This window comes from Nelumbo nucifera, chromosome 1, assembly GCF_055504915.1.
Source record: "Nelumbo nucifera cultivar China Antique chromosome 1, China Antique-T2T, whole genome shotgun sequence".
NCBI lineage: Eukaryota > Viridiplantae > Streptophyta > Magnoliopsida > Proteales > Nelumbonaceae > Nelumbo > Nelumbo nucifera.
The window spans coordinates 123,689,862-123,711,644 of NC_142649.1; the positions used below are offsets into that span (position 1 = coordinate 123,689,862).

The following is a 21,783-nucleotide window of genomic DNA, read 5'->3' on the forward strand; positions in this document are numbered from 1 at the left end:
ATGTTTGAATTTACTTATTAGGAACTAAGAAAGATGAGGATTCCATCGTAAAATGTTACAAATCTTCAGAAATGCTAGCAAGATGAAGCCATCAACTTCCAACTCAGACACCTTTGAGAAGACTTCTTTTTAGAGAGGATTTCAGTTAGCAAAACCAGGTTCCTTCATTTTCAGTCCAATTAGGAGAGGAGAGGAAGGAATGGAGGAGATCTCCAAACCGAACAAACAAAGATGCATCTTTGCATCTCGTTGATCATGGTGGCTGTTATAGTGGTTGCAAAAGTTTTAGAGCAAAACCGGGTTCTTTCGTTTTGTTCAAACATTGAAGTAAGAGCAAAACCAGGTTCCTTTTCCGTTTTGAGTAATCTTCATCGCTACATCCTATCATTTCTTCTTGTCAGATTTGGTTGTCTCTAGCAATCTCACTTCTTTTATATCAGTCATTCGATTCTTTCAGATCTGCATCTTTGCATCTTGTTGATCATGGTGGCTGTTATAGGTGTGTACAATCGGTCGATTCGACTTGGTTCAAATTGAGGATTTAATCGGCTATTCGGCTTTATCATTTTCTCTAATCGAACCGAACCGAATTATTATTTAGAACCGACCCTAATCGAATTTGGTTCAGTTGGACTCTAATTCTATATAAATGATAAGCATTTAATAAGTGTTATTAATGAAAAGTTAAAATGCATGGCCCCAAAACCCAATGATTTTAATTAAATAAATATTAACTATTATTAATTAAAAGTTAGAATACCCTAAAGCCCAATAGTTTTAATTAATTAGTTATTATTAATTAAAAGATAAAATAGGCCCAAAGCTTCATGTCAATGGGAAATTGGCGAATTGGCCATTTTCAAAAATAATTAATAATTAATGACTAATTAACAATTAATAATGAGTTTAGGTTTCAATTAACTATTATTAATTGTTCATTGGAAAATACAATAATTAATTAGCATAAAGTATTAAATAAAACATCAATGTTTAATATACTTAACTAAATAACAGCATTAATTTGGTTTTCGGTTCGGTTAAAACTTTCAGTCAAACCGAACCAAAACTAAAAATCAATTTAAAGAAAAAATAAAAAATCAAACTGAACCGATAGCCAAATTAATTGAACCGAATTAGCTTATTCGGTTTGATTCGGTTTGATTTTTAGTTTATCAACTGAATTTGAACACCCCCTAGTTATCTTTGTTTTGATAGAGTTGCAGCCTCTGCTTGGTTAGGAGGGGGAAGAAGGAAGAACAAAGGTAAAAATGGGATTATAAAAGAATTTGATTACATATCAAACAGCTTTAATATTTTATTTAGCTTATTTTTATTATGTGGGATCATCTTATAAGGTATATATAAGTAGATTTTGAAAGCTCAAGATACATTTTGGTTGGACCGATAGCGACTCCAAGATACATTTAGGGGTGGTGGGAGCTTCAATTTTTCCGGATTTCAAAGATGGGTCATCTGATAATGACTCCAGTATAAGGCTGCAAGTCGGGCCGGGTTAAGTTGGGGTTGAGGCCAACCCTAGCCCAACCTAAGTTCTAAACCCCCAACCCCAACCCTAACCCTAACTAAATACCTTCAACCCTAACCCAACCCAACCCGAAGTCAACTTTGGTTTGGGCCCAACCCAACCTTCTTCCCATCCCTTAAAATCTTGTAGAATTTCTTAATCTAAGATCTTAACTCAACTTTCACTACATATATTAATCCTATGTTTTATTAGTATTTGTTTGTTGATATTTTTTTTGGTTTTCTAAGTACAAAATTTAGAAAAAAAAAGTGTTTAAAATGACTATAGTTTATTATGAGTTATGATTTATAATAGATCTTTTATAGGCAGCAAGCTATGGGTGGCAAGCACCAGAGAGGAAATAAAGAATTGAATATTCAAAAAATATAAAATATGTTATTAAGGGTTTAGTATTTCCAATTAAAATTAAGTGAGGTGATTATCTTAAAAGAAATAAATGATAGTATGTGATGGGGGCTATACAACTATCATGCATATAAACAAATCAATGTATGATATATTATATATAACATATATTTATATATGATATATACTATAGAGTCGGGTTCGGGTTGGTTCGGGTTGCCCGAGGGATCAACCCTAACCCTAACCCGAGCATCAACCCAACCCAACTTTTTCGAGTTGGGTTCGGGCCAACTCGGCCCAATTTGCAGCCTTACTCCAGTGCGATCATAAACGAAGACAACAGCTCGAATGCAGTAATTTCTTTATCTAGGTTGTTTCAACAACATCAACTCTTGATTTCACCGGCTTCATCTTCCCTAAGATTCAACTACTCCACATCATTATCGCCTTCTTCGATCGATTGTTTTCAGTTCTCTAATAACTTTGTAAAATGGTACTGTATTTAACCTTTTTAAATCACCATTGTATAAAACAAAATTACAAAATTGCAAAGCACACACTAGAGGTGTAAAACGGGTCGTGTCATGGCAGGCAGTCCACGCAAAGTGTGGGCCGTGCCACCCTCCCCTGGGATAACTTGGGGGGTCAGCTTGGCACGACCCACAACCTAAGCCCATGTGGACCAATGCCGTGCCGCAGGTTGAGTTGGTTCGTGGGCCAAGCCTTGGGCTAGGCCGGACTGTGGACCAGGTCAAAGCTATTTATTTAAAAAAAAAAATTGAAAAAAAAACTTAAAATTTTAAATTTATATGAATTTTGATATATACAATTGCTTACATATACAATAATTAATAAATTAGTACAATACAATTGAAAATAATTGTTTATTTTATTAAATTATATATTATATAAATTATATAATTATAATTTATAATATATTATATATTATATATAAATAATATATATGAGCCGTGCTGCGGGCAGCACAGCCCGCTCAATCATGCCGTATTGGCCCAATCCACAAACCTAAAACCCTCGGTCCAATATGACCCACATGATCATATCGGAGCTGACATAACCCATAAACCATCGTGTCGAATTGGTCCAAATTCATACCGGACTGCAGGCGGTACGGCCGGATTTATACCTGTGGCACACACGATAGACGAAGGATCGGTAAAAATTAAAACGTCCAATAAACCTACCGCTACGAGATTTAAAAGGAATAAAGTCAACAGAGAAGCCGGAATAAGTCTCTCTGGACTCGCTAGAGAAGAAACGAAACCTTGACAGCGTCATCATCCGCCTTTGCCATCTTGACGTCGTCACAATTGTCTGGTCCACCAATACCATCAACAAGAACGTGGACAAAGCTGAGCTCTTAGATACATGACACCTCAAAACGCTTTGACTCTCCTACTAGATGTTGCCCTAGAGACCTAGTTGACTTGGTTTTGCCGCTGCTGAAAGGAATAAGACGGTGAAAAAGAAGGGAGAGAGAGGAATTTGGATTTAAAAAAAAAAAAATTATATGCACTTGGTATTACATGTATACGGGTTTTGATAGAAAATTAACATATGCAGAAGGGTAGAGCTAATCAATTACCAATAAGATGGTTTTAGACAATAAATAAATAATAAAAATACAATTAGTCAATTAACTAAACAGTAAGAATAATTTAAAAAATTTACCCTTAGAAAGATATTATCCTCATGCACTTATCATCAATACTCTTATTTATTTTTGAACAATTTAAAAAAATTAGGATATAGCTAACAAAGATAATCAGGACACAATTGATTCGGAGGGTCCCTCATCAGATGGGACAGTTGGATATATGAATCCCTGCTACTGTCATTCAAAGTTCTCGTCCACAATATTTATTAGCAGTTAGACATAGTCTCTCTTATTGATGTTTTTACATGGTAGCTAGGGACGGTTACTGACATTGCAGTGAAAAAGAGGAATAATATTAGGTTTGAGACGCCATGAATACCTCAACAGACATGGAAACATTCCATGGGGCTCACTGTATTATTAATTTTATTGCTCCATCTGATTTGGGTAATATTCCTAGTGCTAGCTATGAGCCTGCAGCTATCTAATACAATGAAGATCTGTTTTGTTTTGATGTATATATGAAACTTGAAAGCATTATATCTGTAAGTTAACTGCATTTTTGAAAGCTGCAAATAATATATATTTTTATACATAACGTTGATATAGAATGTGATCCGATCTCTATACGATCATCACTACATTGTGAATTGAATTTTGCCATGGATGGTTGTGAATGAGCATGCACATAGCACAATGCCTTACTTAGATTGTACATAGAGGAAAATGCAAGTAAGGAATCGTTTGAATTTTATTTTCTCATTAAAAAATAGTAAGGAATTCACTTAATGGGGTCTTCAAATGATCAACCTCGCTCATCCGCTTCTGTGGACGTTCTTCTGATAATCATCCACCTAAATGAACTCGTGAAGATCTAAGAAAAATAAAAAGGTTTCTTTAAAAGAAAAAGACTTTTAATTTCCAAATGTCACACTGTTGACTAAATTTGTAGGTCATAATTAAATGAAGGGAGAAAATCATGCAAATTGATAAATTCGAGGAACAATTGATATTTGAGCTGAAAACGGAGCATTGCTCTATAATTTGATTTAAACCATGACAGCGCGCGCCTGAAACACCTCAAAATGAATTTTTAGAAAATAGAACTTATGTAAGGTCAAATTTGAGGTAGAGGATGTAGAATTCTAGATCATTATATCTGTAATGCCCTCTATAGAGCAATATGAAGGTCAATTTTGATGAGCATCTCATCTGCTATATATGAGATTGTGCTTATCCTTTCCTTCCTTGTCTTCACTGCATATACGCATTTTCAGAGTTTTTGACATATTTTGATTTATTCAAAAAAGAAAAAGGATTTGATTAATATAATGCTTTGTACCAAGATGCTGCAAATGGAAGTAACTAACCATTGCACGTTTAATAAGAAATTGAAAATACAAAGAAAAGGAAAAAATATATATAGTTGCAGAGAATGGTAAAGAGAGTGAATGCAGCATTTATGGTCTCTCACATGGAGGCATTCAATGCCACGCCAATTAAATGTGGACAACCACTCTCCTCCCAATAACCCTACTGTCCATTAATATTATCAATAGAAAAGCAGCCTTGCAAATTTGTGCTATTGCAAGGAGGAGGAGGAGGAGGAGGAGAGCGGAGAGCCCCATCCCGAGAGCGAGAGCGAGAGCGAGAGAGAGAGAGAGAGAGAAAGAGAGAATGAGGGGCTGGGAAGATTTAGGGGTGGTGGAGACCATCTACGAGGAGGAATATGAAGACTCTTCCAACTCCCCCTCTCTTTCACCTACTCTCACCCTTCCCCCAACACCCCTTCAAACTAGAGTCCAAACATGGTATCTTCTTCTTCCTTTTCTTCTTCTTCTTCTTCTTGTAGATTTAGTTGCACCGATCTGTCGTGCTATACCCAGATCTTTGGTTCTAAAATTTTCCTTGTTCTTTCATTTGATCTAATATTCAGGTCGCTGGCTATCGGGGCTGAAACCGACGTCTCGATACATGTTCAAGACCAACTTTTTCAACTCCACAAGGTATTGTTTCTCATAATTTTTGGTTTGTTGAGTAAGCAATATAATCAGCTTGATTCTCTGGCGAGACCAGAACGCCTGCTACTTACGAAGATTGTGCTATGCATCCTACCATCAAGAAACTTTGTAAAATTATTCATGAGTTTTACTTAATTATTTTGTTGACATTGCCCCTAATAATCCTTCTGCTTTTGCCTTTAGTAGAGAAATTCTTTAGTTTAGATGATTCTAGCAATTCCTTTTCATATATAGCCACTTAATTAGCCAGCACAGAATGAAAGAAAAGTCTTTAAAATAATCTAATGAAGGCTACAAAATTCCTTTGCTTTTACTCTCATTGTTTGTTCAGGTGCTTCAACACTTATAAATTATGATATTGGTAGAAATAGAATAGGATTTGTCGATTTGATATTTTGATGGCCGGCCGATCCAGACTGCCTGGGCTTTCGAAAATAAATAAAAAACAAAAAAAAAGGATCATACAGACTGATGACCGGACTAGTGAACCAACTACTTGAAACGTAGTTCCATTTAGTAACTGAACCTTCTATCCGATTTCGACCGGCGCCCCACATTCATATCTCACCGTGCATTGGGAACATATCCTATAATTGTCAGGAGAGATATTTCCAATACACGGGTGGGATGTGTTATAGGGCGCGCGTGGGTAAGCTCCGTCGGGCGCGATAAGATTTATTTCTTTTTCAACTTTATTGCCACGTGGCCATGTACTTCATTTTTGAAACCCAGGGACCCACATCGGCATTCCCCTTTTGAAATTATAAGCTTGCCCGCCAACGCCATTTTTTTTTCTGGGCTCTCCGGCCACGTGGACTTAAAACTGAGTGACACGTCTCTAATTAGACCATGGGCAAAGCTTGCCAAATTCCAACTTTACTCGCTATCAGAGTGGTTGTTTTCAGTAATTAGTGAATACACAGAGGGCATTTATTATCTTGCATCACTTTCTCCGTATAGGATCCTCTGACGTCCAGAAGCGGTTATCTGAAACGGCACCTGTCGGGATGCTCCGAAATAACTGTCTCCCCGCCGTTGAGCATAACGGCACAGACGTTTTCCCTTGTTGCCGACTTCTGTTACGGTTCCGATGTCGTCATAACACCTTTCAATGTCGCTGCTCTACGAATCGCGGCGGAGTTGCTTGACATGAACGAGGAAAACTGCGGCGATGGAGTCAACGACGGCAATTTGCGCCAGAGAACGGAAATCTACTTCTGTCAGGCAGTGTCCGCTAACCGTGAGTACGCGACCATCGTGCTCCGTTCGTGTCTGGAGTTGCTTCCGGAGGCGGAAGAAAGGGGGTTTCTGGTGAGCAGATGCATTGAAGCGCTGGGTCTGATGGACGGTGTCGATGAAACTAACGCCTGGATTCATGACCTTACATCTTTGTCGGTCGGTTTATTTCAAAAGATCGTCGGTTCCATGCACGAGAAATTATCTCTCAATCACGATCTTCTCTACAGAATAGTCGATTTTTATCTCAAGGTAAATAATTGGTAGGATTCGAATTCGATCAAGGTTAAAAGCGCCATCTAATTAATCTGAGGAACTCATTACTCTCTCTCTCTCTCTCAGTGGAATATTTATCGAAATTACATTTTCTGCTTCCTTATCTCGTGTGGACGAAATGCAATACAGGAAAATGGCGTCAAAATAACGGAAGAAGAGAAAAGTAAAATGTGCGGGTCTGTGGATTGTAACAAGCTCTCATCTCACCTCCTCAGGCACGCAGTTCAGAACCCAAGAATGCCTTTGAGATTCATAGTCCGAGCCATGCTGGTTGAGCAGCTGAACACACGCCATTGTGTCATCTCTACAGCCACTTCCGCCATCAACAGTCATCAGCGCAAGGTTCAAGTCAAAGACAAAAATGAAGCTGTAACGCTCGGTGCAATCCTACAGCGAGATGCAGCGTTGCGACAAGTGGCGCAACTTAAGGAATCAATGGAAACGACGAACTCAAGAATTGAAAGCCTAGAGAGAGAGCTCATGAACATGAAGAATCTGCTGCGGGAATCAGAGAATAAGAGAGAAGCATTGGAATCAGGTCGGTCAGCAAGCTTTCGCTTCAACTCAGAGAAAAAGGTCGGAAAGGGGGAGAGAGAATCAGTCTCCTCCGCCAGCTTCCGGTTCGGTGATAAAGGAGAGAGAGGGGGATCTTCTTCTTCCTCTTCCGATAGATCCTGCGATGAGAATAATTTGCGAAACAGCAAAAAGAGTTTAGGTTGGAGGTTGATGAACGGGTTGAAGAGTGCATTCCGAACATCGTCATCAACGGCAAAACCTGAATCCGATGGTTGGATTTCAAGCAAAGAGGATGGAAATTGTGACGAGGATGGAGACGAAGACTTGGTCGTGATCAAGAAGGATCGGCCTTTTCACCACCGAAGGAATCTTTCCCTGGTGTAAAGTTAACTATTTTCTTAATTTTCTTCGAATTTATTTAACAGCAGATCGACTTAATAGTTATTTGTTCAATTTTGGTTCAAAATACCGAAAGTGAGTACTAACCTTACAATTAGAGAGAAGATTGTGCTTAACATGAAAGTCTCTTCAATCAGTCATGACTCATTCTGTAGCATTAGCAATATGCACTCCAATATGTTTGTGGTTCTCTCTCTCTCGCTGGCTGGCTGGTAATGACCAAACAATGAAACTGGCTTTCGATCTGTTGACCCAAAAATGCAGCCTCCCTGAAATGAAATCTGAATGGAAGATAGTATTGGGTTTATTTTCAATTTCGAACAGCAAGTGGTTGTTGAGTCAAGACATTGGAAAAACAAACAAGCTAAGGCCAAGGCAAGCAAGTTGGGTCAACCTGAGAATGGTTTAGTTCATCTGATCAACCCATCATCAATCACATGTCTGGCCAAATATTCCTCTTAACAAGCAACATTCTGCCCATTAAATAAGTTTTTCAAAATAAAAGCATAAAAAAGCTTTTGTTTACAATATGACAATATGTTAATAAATTTTATATTTATTTGTTAAAATTTGTAATATAAAAATGTCACACCATCCATAGTGCACAAATTAATGCCATATTGTCACCGTGGATTTTATCAACCGTACTATTAGCTAATTTAATGTCCATGTTTGAATGATATAAATTAATTCAATTTGCAATCCGATGCCATATGTTACAATAGGGAAAATCTATGATGAGGAAAAGATACGGTATGAAAAGAGTTTTGACCGATCAAAACTCACTCATATCTTACGTGGTTTTTAAAACCGATCAGCAGATTGAACCGGTCAGGGTTTGGTTATCGGGTCAAATGGTTTGACTATTCAAATCAAATGGTCATTTCGTTTTGATAAAAAAATAAAAACGGTTAAAACCGTTCAAACGGTTAATCAGTTGAGTCAGTGGTTTATTGACCAAAATCAACGGTTTTTGGAAAAAAAATCAGTTTTGGGGGAAAGTAGAATCGGTTACCTGACCGATTCCCAATTTTTCCTATATGACCGTCCGATCCGATCCGGTCCGGTTTTGAAGACCATGATACCTTATTTTCTATTACGTTTATGATTTTAATTTATTGGTCAATTGATTTTCGGATATCAAATCTTAGTCGAACCCATTAGAGTAATAAGGCTACACACATTTGTACCTTATTGCATTTTGTAAAAGGCAAATTTGTGTATATATATATATACTAATAATAGGTATGACTGATATTATAATAGGTATTAGAGGGTCCCACATATATATATATATATATATATACTAATAATAGGTATGACTGATATTATCTTATTCTTTTTCTTTTTTTAATTAATAGGTATTCGAGGGTCCCACCATTTATTTTAAATTTTTTAAGTTTTCAGAAAAACTCCTGTATCAGTGTCTCCGGGCAATTTTTTCAGTTTATTTTACTAATAATATATAATAGTTGGACCTTTTTAGTTTAATTTATATTATTCAATATCCATTTGTAATCTGAATTCAATTCAAATTCCATTTAAATCCAGTCAAAATGATTAAAATCAAATTTGAATATAAATGAATCAAATTTAATTTAATTTGACCCTTTTGCAGCCTTACTTTGATGTAGACGGTTCCAGTTATGGATCCAAATAATTTTCCATGTCTGTAATTTTGCAAATACTCACAGCCTAAAAGAAGATAAAAGTAAAAGGGCAAATTTCTTAAAAGTACTCTTAAATTTAAAAAAAAAAAATGATTAAGTCTACTCTTACTGTTTACCTATTGTCTTAAAGTATCTTCAAATTTTATGACAATTAACTAATCCCTTAATGCATGACATCATATGACATATAATTTTTTTAAACCCAATATTACCCTTTTATGATCATCTTCTTAACAGAACTTTTCCAATGATCTACTCCATACACAAGGGACATCCTCATTCCTTTGCAATCCTTTGGTCTTCCAATCTAATAAAGTCTCAGCTCCTGGCCTCAATGCTTCAGTTGCCTTCAAGGATTCCAACAGACCCTCTTCACTCCTTTGGGCAGAATTGGGAATATATCCAGGTCTTTTCATTCTCTCTTCCAGCTCATTGATCTCCTCCATACTCAGGAAAGTAAGAATCTTGAGAAACCTCACCACGTCCACACATCTGGGACCGAGAAAAGGTATTGCTAGTTTTCCTTCAAAACCCTCTTTCGAGTTTTTATTTTGATCCCATTCCATCTACCCAGAATTGTGGTTATTGTATATTAGCAATGCCTCCTTTGTTCTTCTTTAATGTTTTTGACATCCAGTTCAGGCCTTTCCAAGCTTTTACAGATGGGTCCCCAATCCTACCAGTTGCACCGCGGATCAAAGCGACAACCTTGTGTCTCTGAAACCACGACAATACAATAATTCCAAGCAAGTTTCCCAAATGTAACTTTCAGCGGTGGGATCGAAACCACGGTAGATCTTCAAGGGATTGAGATTAGGGTTTGAACAAGCTGTACTTTAAGATAATAGGTAAACTTAGGGTTTGACTGTGAATTAATTTGTATTAAGAAATTAGAAGTTTTTTGTTTGGAGAAATTAGATGTTTCCAATCCAAAACTATCACCTAGCTGAAAATTTTTAAATGTTTCATTTTGAAAATTTAAAATACAATGATAATAGCTAAACAGTAAGCTAGAGTTATTCAATTTCCTAAAACTTGGGGGTAGTTTAAGAAATTTTCTCAAAGTAAAACCAATAAGAACTTTCCTTCGACCAAGCCACAAATCAAAAGGTAAAAAACCACTTCGAGCATTAGATCATAGAATATTGTTGTTGTCAAATATGAGGTTGAGGGCAACAAGGGAATTTCGTTGGTGTCCAAGACCGACGGGTCTGACTTGTAAATAGAGAAGAATACATGTCAAAGGCCCCGAGTGTTATCTTAGGGGTGGAGACTTCGACGATCAAATTAGCCAAGTGCTAAAGAGGAGTCGAACCAGACTAGAGACAAGAGCTTAGAGCTTAGTCCTTAATAGTCAAGGATAATTCTTTTGGAATTCTAAATGCAAGAGAATAAGTGTTTTTACCTTGAAATGAGCACCCCTTTTTATAAATGACATTGCCTTGGAGTGGGGGGCAATTGATGGAGGACGATTTGGCTCAACCCCATGAACCCAGAACACGTGCGCATGACCTGGCTTGGTAAACAGTCCAGCCTAGCAGCGTGATCTCGACTCGACAAGAAGGAAACGCCAAGTCAAAGACAGTCAACTCGTCGAGGGCTAATACCTCGGTGGGTCAGTCCCCCGCCTAGCTCGGAGAGCCCGGGCTCTCCCCTAAGGGACGCCAAGCTTTTCCCCACCTGGGAGGGAGCACCTCGGTGCTTCGAGGCAGGGACCTATCTGCCTTGAAGCACCCCAGTATGTGGCAGCTCAGCGAGCCGCATAAAGGAAGGCAGAAAGATCTCCTGCCCGACCGCCGTACCCGACAAATCTGGTGACAGCAGTCGTGTCCCTCTTCAGGCAGCGTCGTGCCTGCCACCTTTAGAAGGTGTCCTATGCCTGATAGACACGTACCCAACAGTGACGGCCCCGCGCGTGCCACCTCAGCCCTGCCAATAACGGCTGGGCAGGTTGGCAGTGGCAGTTATACCCGCCCTGTCAGAGGCCAATGGGCAGGAGGTAACAAATTCCTGCTATAAGGAGCTTAGCATCAAGGAGGAGGGGGATCTTCTTCATCTTCGGTACGCACGCTATCTTCACTCTTAGCATTCATCTTTCTCCTTGCTTCTCCTATCAAGTACTAACTTAATCATCGGAGTGTTCCCGCCAGGTAACTCCCTCTAGGAACTTTCTTCTTCTCAGGTATCTTCCAGGAACCACATGAGTGCCAGATAGGAGTGACCGGATCGCGCTACATCAGAAGCAATTGGTCATGTGCGGCCAGGATTTGATCTAGTTGATGCCACATGGTGCGATCTAAGGCCCGACAAATATCCCTACATTAAATATTATAATAAAACAATTATCCACCATGCAGTAACTCACATGATGATACTAACCCGACAGTTATGGATTGGCTTAGTACTAGTGGGTTCCCTCTCACCATGTGAGAGCTTTTCCTCTCACCCAATGGGGTAAGTTTTTCACTCTGGCTTGTGTGCGAGGTTTCTCACTCTCCCTCTCTCTCATCTCTTTTTTGTTTTTTTTTCTCTATTTTTTTTTCTTTATCTTCTTTGATGTAGTTGGTGAATCGGGACCGCTCTATGTCTAAGAATGGAGTTGAGCAGGTTTTTATTATAGGTAAAATACAAAAACCTCCCTAAATTTTCTGACAATCATAAAAACCTTTCCTATAGTTTCATTGTAACAAATACCTCTCTCACTTTTTAAGAAAATCAACAAAATCCTTCCTTCCCCCCTCCAGAACATTAGCTGATGCATCAATTTTTTTAAATACCAATTTTACCATGCATGTGCGAATGGGATTAATGGATGTTTTAATTTTCTACTGTCTTCCTATCCTGTTTTTTACATATTAAAGGAGATAAGGGTTTCTGTCTTGTTTCTTTTTCATTCAGAGCTTTTTCCAACAAACTAAGCACACCTGAGAGGAACCGATGGAAAGTCGCATGCCTGAGCCCTGCATGCCACCAATAGAGAACCAAATTCCTTAAATGAAATAAGCCAATCAAAAACAGGGGATAAGGATTTCTTCTTCCTCTTTAGTTCAAAGCTTTCCATAACAAACTTAACACACCTAAGACGAACCGACGAAAAACCGCATGCTTGAGCACAGCATTGACGGAGAACTGAATGGCTGAGACGAAATACGCCCCTTTTCCTCTTGATTTCATTATGCAAATAAGTAACGACATATGCCCCTTTCCAAATTACCTGGAGAAAATATTGAGAAAGGGCTTTTGTCTTAATACGCCATTTTCCTCTTCTTTATGAATCTAGAGAAAAGATTGAGAGGTTTTCAAGTTTTCAAATTACTTGCTTGTTTTTTGTTTTTCAATTTTGTGTCACTATTTGTTAAATCTTGTTTGATTTTTTTTATGAAGTGCATGTGATGTTATTTGTTTTTTGAAACATCATAGAGTATTGCCTATTAATGTTTTCAATATTATTGAAAGTTGTAGTTATTGATCAAAAATATATGGTTGGAAAAAAAGAGCTTGAATGGTTCTGTGTTGCGAACGAGAAGTTTTTGGCACCACCTAATGCCCGTATTCTCTCTCATATTTCTATATTTCGTTGAGGAAAGATTTGAATGAAAGAGGGAGAAGAAACCCTTATTTGATATATGTTAAAAATAGAATGGAAGGACGTTTGAAACGTCCATTAATCCCACTCGCACATGTCAAATTCGCAGAGGCATCCTTTGATTTAATGTGCAGGAACATGTTGAGGGATCAATTTGCAGGAGAGACGGAATCCATTTCGCAATTGTAGTTGAGACAAAAGCAGCGAGACAATGAGGAATAGAGCTAGCTAGAGTGATGATCACAGCAACAGTAGTGAGACTACCAGATGAACGCTTAGAGCTTGTATTCGACGAAACCACTGGTCTAAGAACAGGTGAGTGACGTGAAACGAGTAAAAAATAGTAACCTTGAGGTAAGTTTTCAGTTCGAGAATCACAAGCTCAACTATCTGATTCAAGGAATTGAAGTTTTCTTCCAAAGTCGTGAATGCCAAGATGAAGGAAGATTGTTTAGGGAGAATGTAGAGTAGGAAAGCGAGGAGAAGGCCGTTGATGAGACGATCAGGCATAACAATGTTCAAATGAATATGAACGAATTCAGCTAAGGATCCCCTCTCTCACTAGAGTGAGAATGGTTTGACGGCCATGGCCGAAGCTACTGGCCAGTGCTTCTTCGTTAGCGGAAACGAGGGAAATGGGGAGATTGCTCGATTGAGGGCAAATATGGTATTTTATGATATCTTTAAATGATGCCCCAGTGGTAATTTTGTAAATGTATACATTTTTCATCTGCGCTGGTAAGAGGGGTTTTGTCACATTTCTCAAAAGGTCAGGGGGAGGTATTTGTTACAATGAAACTATAAGAGATTTTTATAATTGTCATAAACTTAAGGGGAGATTTTTGTATTTTACCGTCTTATTATTTTGCAAAATGCACAAGATAAGGTGAGACAGTCATGTTGCAGCGGAAATGAATCTCCATCAGGCTCCTTAATGTGAAGCTTCTAGGCTAAGGATGAAGCTTGTTTCTATGATACTAAGGGGGTGTTCTTTAGTGTGGATAAGAAATTGGTGAGTGTGGACTGATCCACACCACACCCTGTGGCAGGGACCAATCTATACCACACCACAGTCCACAACTGTTCTGAACTGTGGATAAATTGTGTGGACTGGCCACACCCACAATAGCATTCTGTAGGCATGGTGTGGACTGGTCCACACCACACTTTTTTATTTCATGTATCTCATATACACTTGTGAATGATCTACATTAACATTTTAAAAAACGACTCGGAAATGGAACCGTTCTGGCCACTGATTTCCTGGTCGATGGTCTGACTGTCCAGTTCAAACGAGTGTCTCGTTCTGACAAACAAATTAAAAAACTAATAAAATAATAAAAAATAAAAAAACGGTAAAAAATCATTGAACGAGTTGACGGTTCGATCGCTCGAGTCAACGGGTTGTTGACTTTTTCAACAATTTTTTGCCAAAAACCGGGTTTGGGATAAAACGGAACCACTTGCCTGGATAGTTCCCGGGCCGAACAGTCTGACCATCTGGGTCAACAGCGGTTCGAAAACCTTGATCTACATAGTTAATCATAATTATCTAATTTTTGCATTTTATATGATAAATATATTGAAAAATACATCAATGAATTAATATTAACCAATAAATATTATTTTTTATAAAAACAATAGTAAAATAATTAAAATTTAAAAAAATATATATTTAAAATATTATTTTATTGATAAAACATTAAAATTAAAAAAATTAAAAAATTAAGTAAAATAATTAATATTTTATTAACAGAAGTATTAAAATGTAAAATAGACAATAGGGTTTCAGCCATTGAGGGAAAGTGTGAAGTAGGGGATTAAAAATCAAGTGTGGACGGTCCCTAACCACGAGATTTTGCCATGGATGAGAAATTGGGGTGTGAACGGGACTGATCCCATCCACAGCCTTCAGAACGGGTGTTCATCCCATGGATGGGACCGAAACACGGTGCCGAACACCGCCTAAACTGCTTAAGTTGATAACACACTTATTCCTCGTCCAGGATTGATGATCACCTATTAGCCTGTCCTTTTGGGTACAAGCGTCATTGATAACGATGGACAGGAGGTTTCAGAAATGGTTGCATTTCAATTTTATTTTGGGAGTATCTATGATGCCAGTGCTACTGAGGATGGGGGTGTTTTTGGGCTTTCTGTTTTCCAGTAATTCTTCTAGATTCAGTTGCATCAATTCCTTTTCTTGTGCTTCAATTAGGGTGGCATTTTGTACCTCCTTGATCGTGAACCACCTTTTTAGGGAGATTTTAAATTGGCAAGATAGTGGCCTTGCTCCTATTTTCAAGGCATTTTGCATGCACGTTTTCTTTCTTATCTATTCTGTTGAGTGATTTGGTGTTACAATTTGAATTATTAAGCATTTGACTCACAATTTAAATTGTTGTGTATTTAGCCCATATTTGCAGGAGGGGACTTTGGGCCTTCTCCAGCATCCATGTAAGCCCTGGTGTTATGGTTTTTCTATGGTTTGGGGTTGCCATGGCACTTTGTTTTCTTCAAATTAAGCCCCAATCTTAAGGGCTTTGCATCTTCTTTTACTGTTATTACCGAGAGAGTTGCACTTGTTACTTTGTCTCTGTTGGAGGCCGAATGTCTTCTTTTTGGCGTTTCTTGAGTTTGTGCCATTTGCAGAGATTTTCTTGAACTAATTCACTCCTGGTGCTCATGGTTACTGCTTTGCACAGCAAGCTTAGTTTGTCTTTCCATGTTTTCTTTAAATCTTCTTGTTATTTGTTGACATTGTAATTGTAATATGAATGAAACTTTGCCTCTTTGGCTTAAAAAAAAACTAACATGATTTATTCATACAGGCACTCATCCTATACTTGGGGGCAAGGTTCAAAATATCGATACAGACTGATGTCGGTAGGGCATATCGGTCTGTATCAGTGCCTGTTTCACTATTTTATTGTTATTATTATTATTTTTAATCTGGTTTAGGGGGTAGGTTTATGGCCCATCTAACCCCTGAACCACCACCTGACCCAAAACACCCCCTGCAGGAGCATATCAGGAAGGCCCAAATATGATACATACAAACTGATACGGCTTGATACATAACAAAATTTTGAACTTTGCTTGGGAGTACAGATCACCTGCAAACAAAATAGGTTCCAACACTCTACCAAAAACATCTGATACCACACATCTCATACATGACAGGTTTCACTTTTATGGTGGATCCCAATTTTATAGCGAGATGTGTGGTGTTAGATCAAGTTGTTAGGGTGTTGGAACTTGTAACCCTCATCAATTTTCCCACTATTACCACTGTCAGTTAATTATATGAAATATTCAACACCTCTCCCAGAGTCCCTGCAGCCTTGCATTGGGAATATCTCCCATAAAAAAAGCATACAAGTACATAAATATTACTAATGCACAGTTGTAAAAGGTTATGCGAACCGTGTGAACACAGTATTGTGAGCACTGAAGCCGATCTACTCTATTTGCAATGAATGAATCTCGACTTTTGCTCCTGGGTCCTGACCACCATGAGCAACCTGACTACCATGAGAAAGAAAAGAAACGTGAAAGTCTTTTCTGGAACAAATCCCAATACTCCAGTTATTAACATAAATAATTAGCTTTATTGTTAGAAGCCAAACATCTGAACAGGCTAAAGTATAAGGCTTAGCTACTATTTACACATAATTAAAAAAAAAAAAGAGATAATGCTACATGTTTTGATTTCTCCTATCGAAGAATACATCGATGGGTATGTGTTTGCCATCTTTTGGATGAGACTTCTGCTTCTTACGTTTTCCGACTCCAGAGCTCTTTGCCTTCTGGATAGACCTGGTGAAAAAACAAAAAGAATTGGATTAAAACACGAATACAATGGCTTATTTAGATGCTTCAGACATGATTCACGGAGAAAAGATATGAAAATCACGGCTGAGAAATTCAACCAAGAGATGTAGTCACTGTTGACTTCAAATTAGCATGCAAAAAATGGAATAATTCATGCAGGTCTTGGGTAATGATATCCAAGCAAGCAAAAATATTAAGACTAATGTAAACTATTATCATACACTGAAAAAGGTAGCCTAATTCTTGGTTGGTCACAAATCCTACCTCAACACAATCTTACAAGGTGGCAAGAATGGGACCTACAAACTAGGAATTGATGTATTCTAGAAAATTAAGGAGCAACATCAACTAGCAATAAGGTTGGACAAAGTCAACTAAGTCACTTGCGAAACAAAAGCCAAACAGTAAAGTGAATCTCTTATATATTAAATGTTACAAAAGGACGAGAGATGGTTTAAGCGGTAGGAAAGATATCACAATTGATTCCATCAACACAAAAATTAACACCAGATAGAATGCAAATATCGAACATAATTTATTTACATGACCCCTACATGGGCAGTACAAGCCAATTGAGGACTGGTTGAAACAGTCCCCAAGGTTTAAAGATTCAGTCAACACATGCTGAAACAATCAGACTCTTGACTTTGGTATGTATTAAGTACTCGTGGATCTTATTTTGCTTGACTCAACCGTATAAAGATCACTATTATCACTCACAAAAGCACTTGTAGATAACATGGTAATATAAATTTTTAGAAATTTTTTATGTTATATTCTTCAAAGAATATATAGTACAGTAAATATAGATAAAGAGAGCTTAATGAAGCTTATAGGTGAAAAATAAAGAACAATATTACTATGCAAAAGCTCAAATCATTTATACTGCCCTTATTTCCTTGTAAAGTCTTTTGATGTGCATACATCTCAAGTATTTCTTTTTATAAAAGTCAAATCATATGGTCCATCCAAATAGGAACTCAAATTCAACTAAGCCTTGTCCGAACTATATGAGCTTGGCTACTTGTAGCCAAAATGCAAAAAAATGAATTGCATATGATAAGAATTAAGATAATGAATGATGGATGAGACGCATGAAATTGGGAATGAGGGTATCTTACCCATTCACCAGCATGAGATCTCTTGAGTTAGATTCAGATTCTTCCTTCTGTAGCATCTCCGCAAGATGATAATCAGAGTGTTCTTGCCTCTCCTCAACAAAACTAGGGGGCAGCTCAACTCCACATAATGAACACTTATAACCATCCACCCACAGTGTTTGTCCTTCCTGACTGAATGACAATACTGTTTTATCATAAAATAGATTGCCTCTCTTGTTCCTTTGATCGACGCTGTTTCCCTTGGATTTCCCAAAGAAAGCAACAGACTCCACTTCCACCTTTTGCAATTTATCGGTATCATGGAATTCTACCAAGTCAGGGGTATTAATCTGGGAAAGCTGCACAAAAAAACTCAAATTATCAATGATATAAATTAACATTAGACTTCCTAGATAGTCTTGTGTGATTTATAGTTGGTTTTTCAGTACATGTTGCATTGGATGTTTTAGTCAGCACCAGATTAAATAGGGCTGTAAATGAGCCAAGCTAGATTAGCTCACTTGTGAGCTAAATTTACATAACCTATGACTGACACTTCTTTGGGTGTCACTATCTCACGAATGCTTGTCAAATGGTGTACTCTCAGTACAAAATGGGCCTGGATCCAATGCTTTTCAGCTATGGAGTATGGACTTTGTAATCCTGTCAGCTTGATTCTAGAGAAAAGAAAAGAACTATAATTAATATGTGGGTCCAAAAACATAATACCTGAGGTCATAACATGCCACAATATATATTTATACTGTGTTGCAAGGGACAAGTCTCCCAGTTGAGTCATGTAATAAAGAAGGCTACACAACCCAGGAATCTTCCATGTTATAACGGGTTTTGGCACTCACAAAGACCACTAGTTAATGTTTCACTCTCCACCCTTTATCTATACAGTGAGCTTCAGCCTGAAAAGTCTTGCCCAAAATAAACTCCTCATTATAGCACTTTCCAGATCAAAATTGGAAGCCCGAACATTATCACACTTCGAAGAAAATACGATACAAGACAGTATAGGGCTGACCTGGACTATGGGAGTGTAAGTGAGCACATGGACAATCCAAAGTATCCTCATCTAACATAAATCTGGATTTTCCGTAGGATTCATCCACATGGCAGAAATAGGTAAAGTCATCTAGGGAGCTACCCTAGTTAACCCAATTAGGAACCCAACCAATTCCAATTTAATAATCTTGCAAACAAAACAAAGTAGCTGTTAGTGGTGTTAGTGAAGGGGTATTTCAGTCTTTGTACTTGTTGAGAATGCTGATGTGTACTGTAATGTTAGTTCGAGTGCCTCTTACTTAAAGAAGGGCACTCAAGTCTTTTCCAATAAGTCAATAATATAATAATAGGTCTGGCCGAATCAAGGGATGTACTTTTTTCCCTAATTCGAACCAGCCTTTCTCTCTTTTCTCTTTTCTTCTTTCCTCTCCTACTTCTTGCTGTCTACTTTACTCTACAGTCAACGAACAAGACAGAATTCTATGGCAGGTCAAACTTCAACATGGTATCAGAGCTAGGTTCACCAAATCAGACTTGCTAGAATTCTGCCTTCTGCGCATTCGAATTAGGGTTTCACTTGGGATTCTCAGTTGTGAGTTGGAGACTGGGAAAAGGGCTGAAAAGGAGTGATCGCCCTCTTCCCTAGGAGGTCTCTATGCCTCCGATTGTGTCGTTGGTGATTGGTTGCTGTGGTTTCTAAGCCCTAGTTAGGGCTGGTACGTGTGGTGCAGTGGTGTCTCAGCCCTTCGTATGGTTGGCCTTCAGGCGATGAGGTAAAGTTTTTTTATATATATTTTTTTTTGTTATGGAATACATGAGAGGTGTAGTACAGTTCGCATGATGGGTATTCAGATTGCAGTATACTAGGGTTTATGATAGGGTTTATTCTGGTTTGTGTGTGATTCGAATGGCAATAATGTCTACTTAATGGTGAAGCTTCCTATAGTTGTGGATTAATGTTGGTGGTGTTACAAGTGTGGTTTTCAGCTTTTGATATCGCTGAAATCAGTGTGTAGACCTCGGTGAGTAGGGGTTGTGGTGTTGTAGTTTTCAACATTTAATACTGCTGAAATCAGTGTACAGATTTCGGTGAGTAGGGTTTGTGGTGTTGCAGTTCTCAGCTGTTGAAATCAGTGTGCAGATTTCGGTGAAGTGTCTGTGTGTAGTGTGCAGTGTGTAGTGCTCCTAATTCAGTGCTCAGAATTAAGGGAGTTCAGCAATGGCGGATAACAGTGATAGTAAACCTAGTGTCATGATATCTACTGACTACCTGAATGTCCAAATGACCTCCATTAAACTGAATGGAGAGAATTATGTCCCTTGGGCCAAGTCTGTAGAGGTTTTTCTGAAGGCGAAGAAGAAAGTGAAGCATATAAGAGAGGAGAAACCCCCCGCTAATTCTCAGGAGTATGAAGACTGGGAACAGGAAGATGCACAGATCATTACATGGTTGTGGAACAGTATGGAACCCAAAATCAGTGTGAACTTCATGTTTCTTGACACAGCAAAAGAGGTGTGGGATCATGCTAAGAAACTGTATTCAGGTCAGGATAATACCACTAGGGTATATCAACTGTATCAGGAATACTTCAATCTGCAACAGGGAAATCAGAGCCTTGAGGAGTACTATGCCAATGTGAGGAATATCCGTAATGAGTTAAATGTCTATCATCCTCTCACTTCAGATGTCAAAGTTCAACAGCAACAGCGAGAGCAGCTTGATGTAACACGGTTTCTGGTGGGGCTGAAGTCTGAGTATGAACCAGTACGAGCCCAGATACTAGGGGGATCTGCTCTTCCATCTTTAGAGGAGGTGTTTGCTCGTCTTCGGAGGGCTTCCATTGGATCTATGGACTCTAATGTCTCCGATAAATCAGCATTTGTAGTGTCAAGAGGCCGCGGTGGCAGAAGTGGGACTCGAGGAACCCAGCCTGGCAGGAGTGGTAGTGGTGGATCTACACATATCCGTGGTGGTGGTCGTACTGGAGGCAGAGATTCAGGGGGAGCTCGTGGTAGAGGACGTGGCTCGGGTCCACGGAAGTGTACTCACTGTGGTTTGGATGGACATACCATTAACTACTGCTATGACTTACATGGTCCTCCCTCGACGTGGGCCAACCATGCCATGACTAGTGACACCAGTTTCAGCCCTACACAGGAGAAACGGTCAGCTGACCCGATGCCTTCTACTCCCTCAGATGGTCCAGGCAAGGAGATGGTGAGTGTTCCTCGTGATGAGTATGAGAGGTTTGTTCAATCCAAGTCGCAGCAGAACACAGCTTCCTTTGCACACTCAGGTATGGCTTGTTTGGCATCCACACCCAACCCTTGGATTATTGACTCTGGAGCCTCCGATCACATGACGGGAACTCCAGGTGTGTTTTCATCTCTCACTCATTGCTCAACATCACAATCTGTTACCCTTGCTAATGGCTCAACGTCATCTATCTGTGGTGTTGGTAGTGTTGACCTAGACCCTGTATCCCTATCCTCTGTTTTATATGTACCTAAGCTTCCATTTAATCTTATGTCTGTTAGTAAGCTGACCAAGTCACTTAAGTGCTCCATCACTTTTTACCCTTCTATGTGTGTTTTTCAGGATCTCAAGACGGGGATGAAGAT

General features: G+C 38.6%; 2 protein-coding genes across 5 annotated transcripts in view; one reads left to right on the forward strand and one right to left on the reverse strand.

The window, feature by feature from the left end:
- Positions 1-5,085: 5,085 nt before the first annotated feature.
- On the forward strand, positions 5,086-8,026 carry LOC104590384 (Phototropic-responsive NPH3 family protein). The gene is made up of 4 exons (XM_010249036.3): positions 5,086-5,320; positions 5,446-5,515; positions 6,491-7,018; positions 7,172-8,026. The coding sequence occupies exons 1-4, from the start codon at positions 5,187-5,189 to the stop codon at positions 7,940-7,942; spliced, it is 1,503 nt and encodes a 500-aa protein (XP_010247338.1). The 5' UTR covers positions 5,086-5,186; the 3' UTR covers positions 7,943-8,026.
- An 8,779-nt stretch (positions 8,027-16,805) lies between these two features.
- The window catches only part of LOC104590383 (DNA/RNA polymerases superfamily protein), a 47,380-nt gene continuing 42,402 nt past the window's right edge, over positions 16,806-21,783 (reverse strand). For all 4 annotated transcript variants that reach the window (XM_019196515.2, XM_088894140.1, XM_010249034.3 and 1 more), the window contains 2 exons: positions 18,169-18,506; positions 16,806-17,032 (listed from right to left, as the gene is read on the reverse strand). In XM_019196515.2, coding sequence (XP_019052060.2) covers positions 16,912-17,032; positions 18,169-18,506 — 459 coding nt within the window. In that variant the 3' untranslated portion in view covers positions 16,806-16,911. The remainder of the gene's footprint in view (positions 17,033-18,168; positions 18,507-21,783) is intronic.

Coding starts and splice junctions, on each gene's coding strand:
- LOC104590384 (XM_010249036.3), top strand. CDS start 5,187: ATGAGGGGCTGGGAAGATTTAGGGGTGGTGGAGACCATCTACGAGGAG. Junction 5,516..6,490: donor AACTTTTTCAACTCCACAAG/GTATTGTTTCTC, acceptor TTCTCCGTATAG/GATCCTCTGACGTCCAGAAG. Junction 7,019..7,171: donor TAGTCGATTTTTATCTCAAG/GTAAATAATTGG, acceptor AATGCAATACAG/GAAAATGGCGTCAAAATAAC.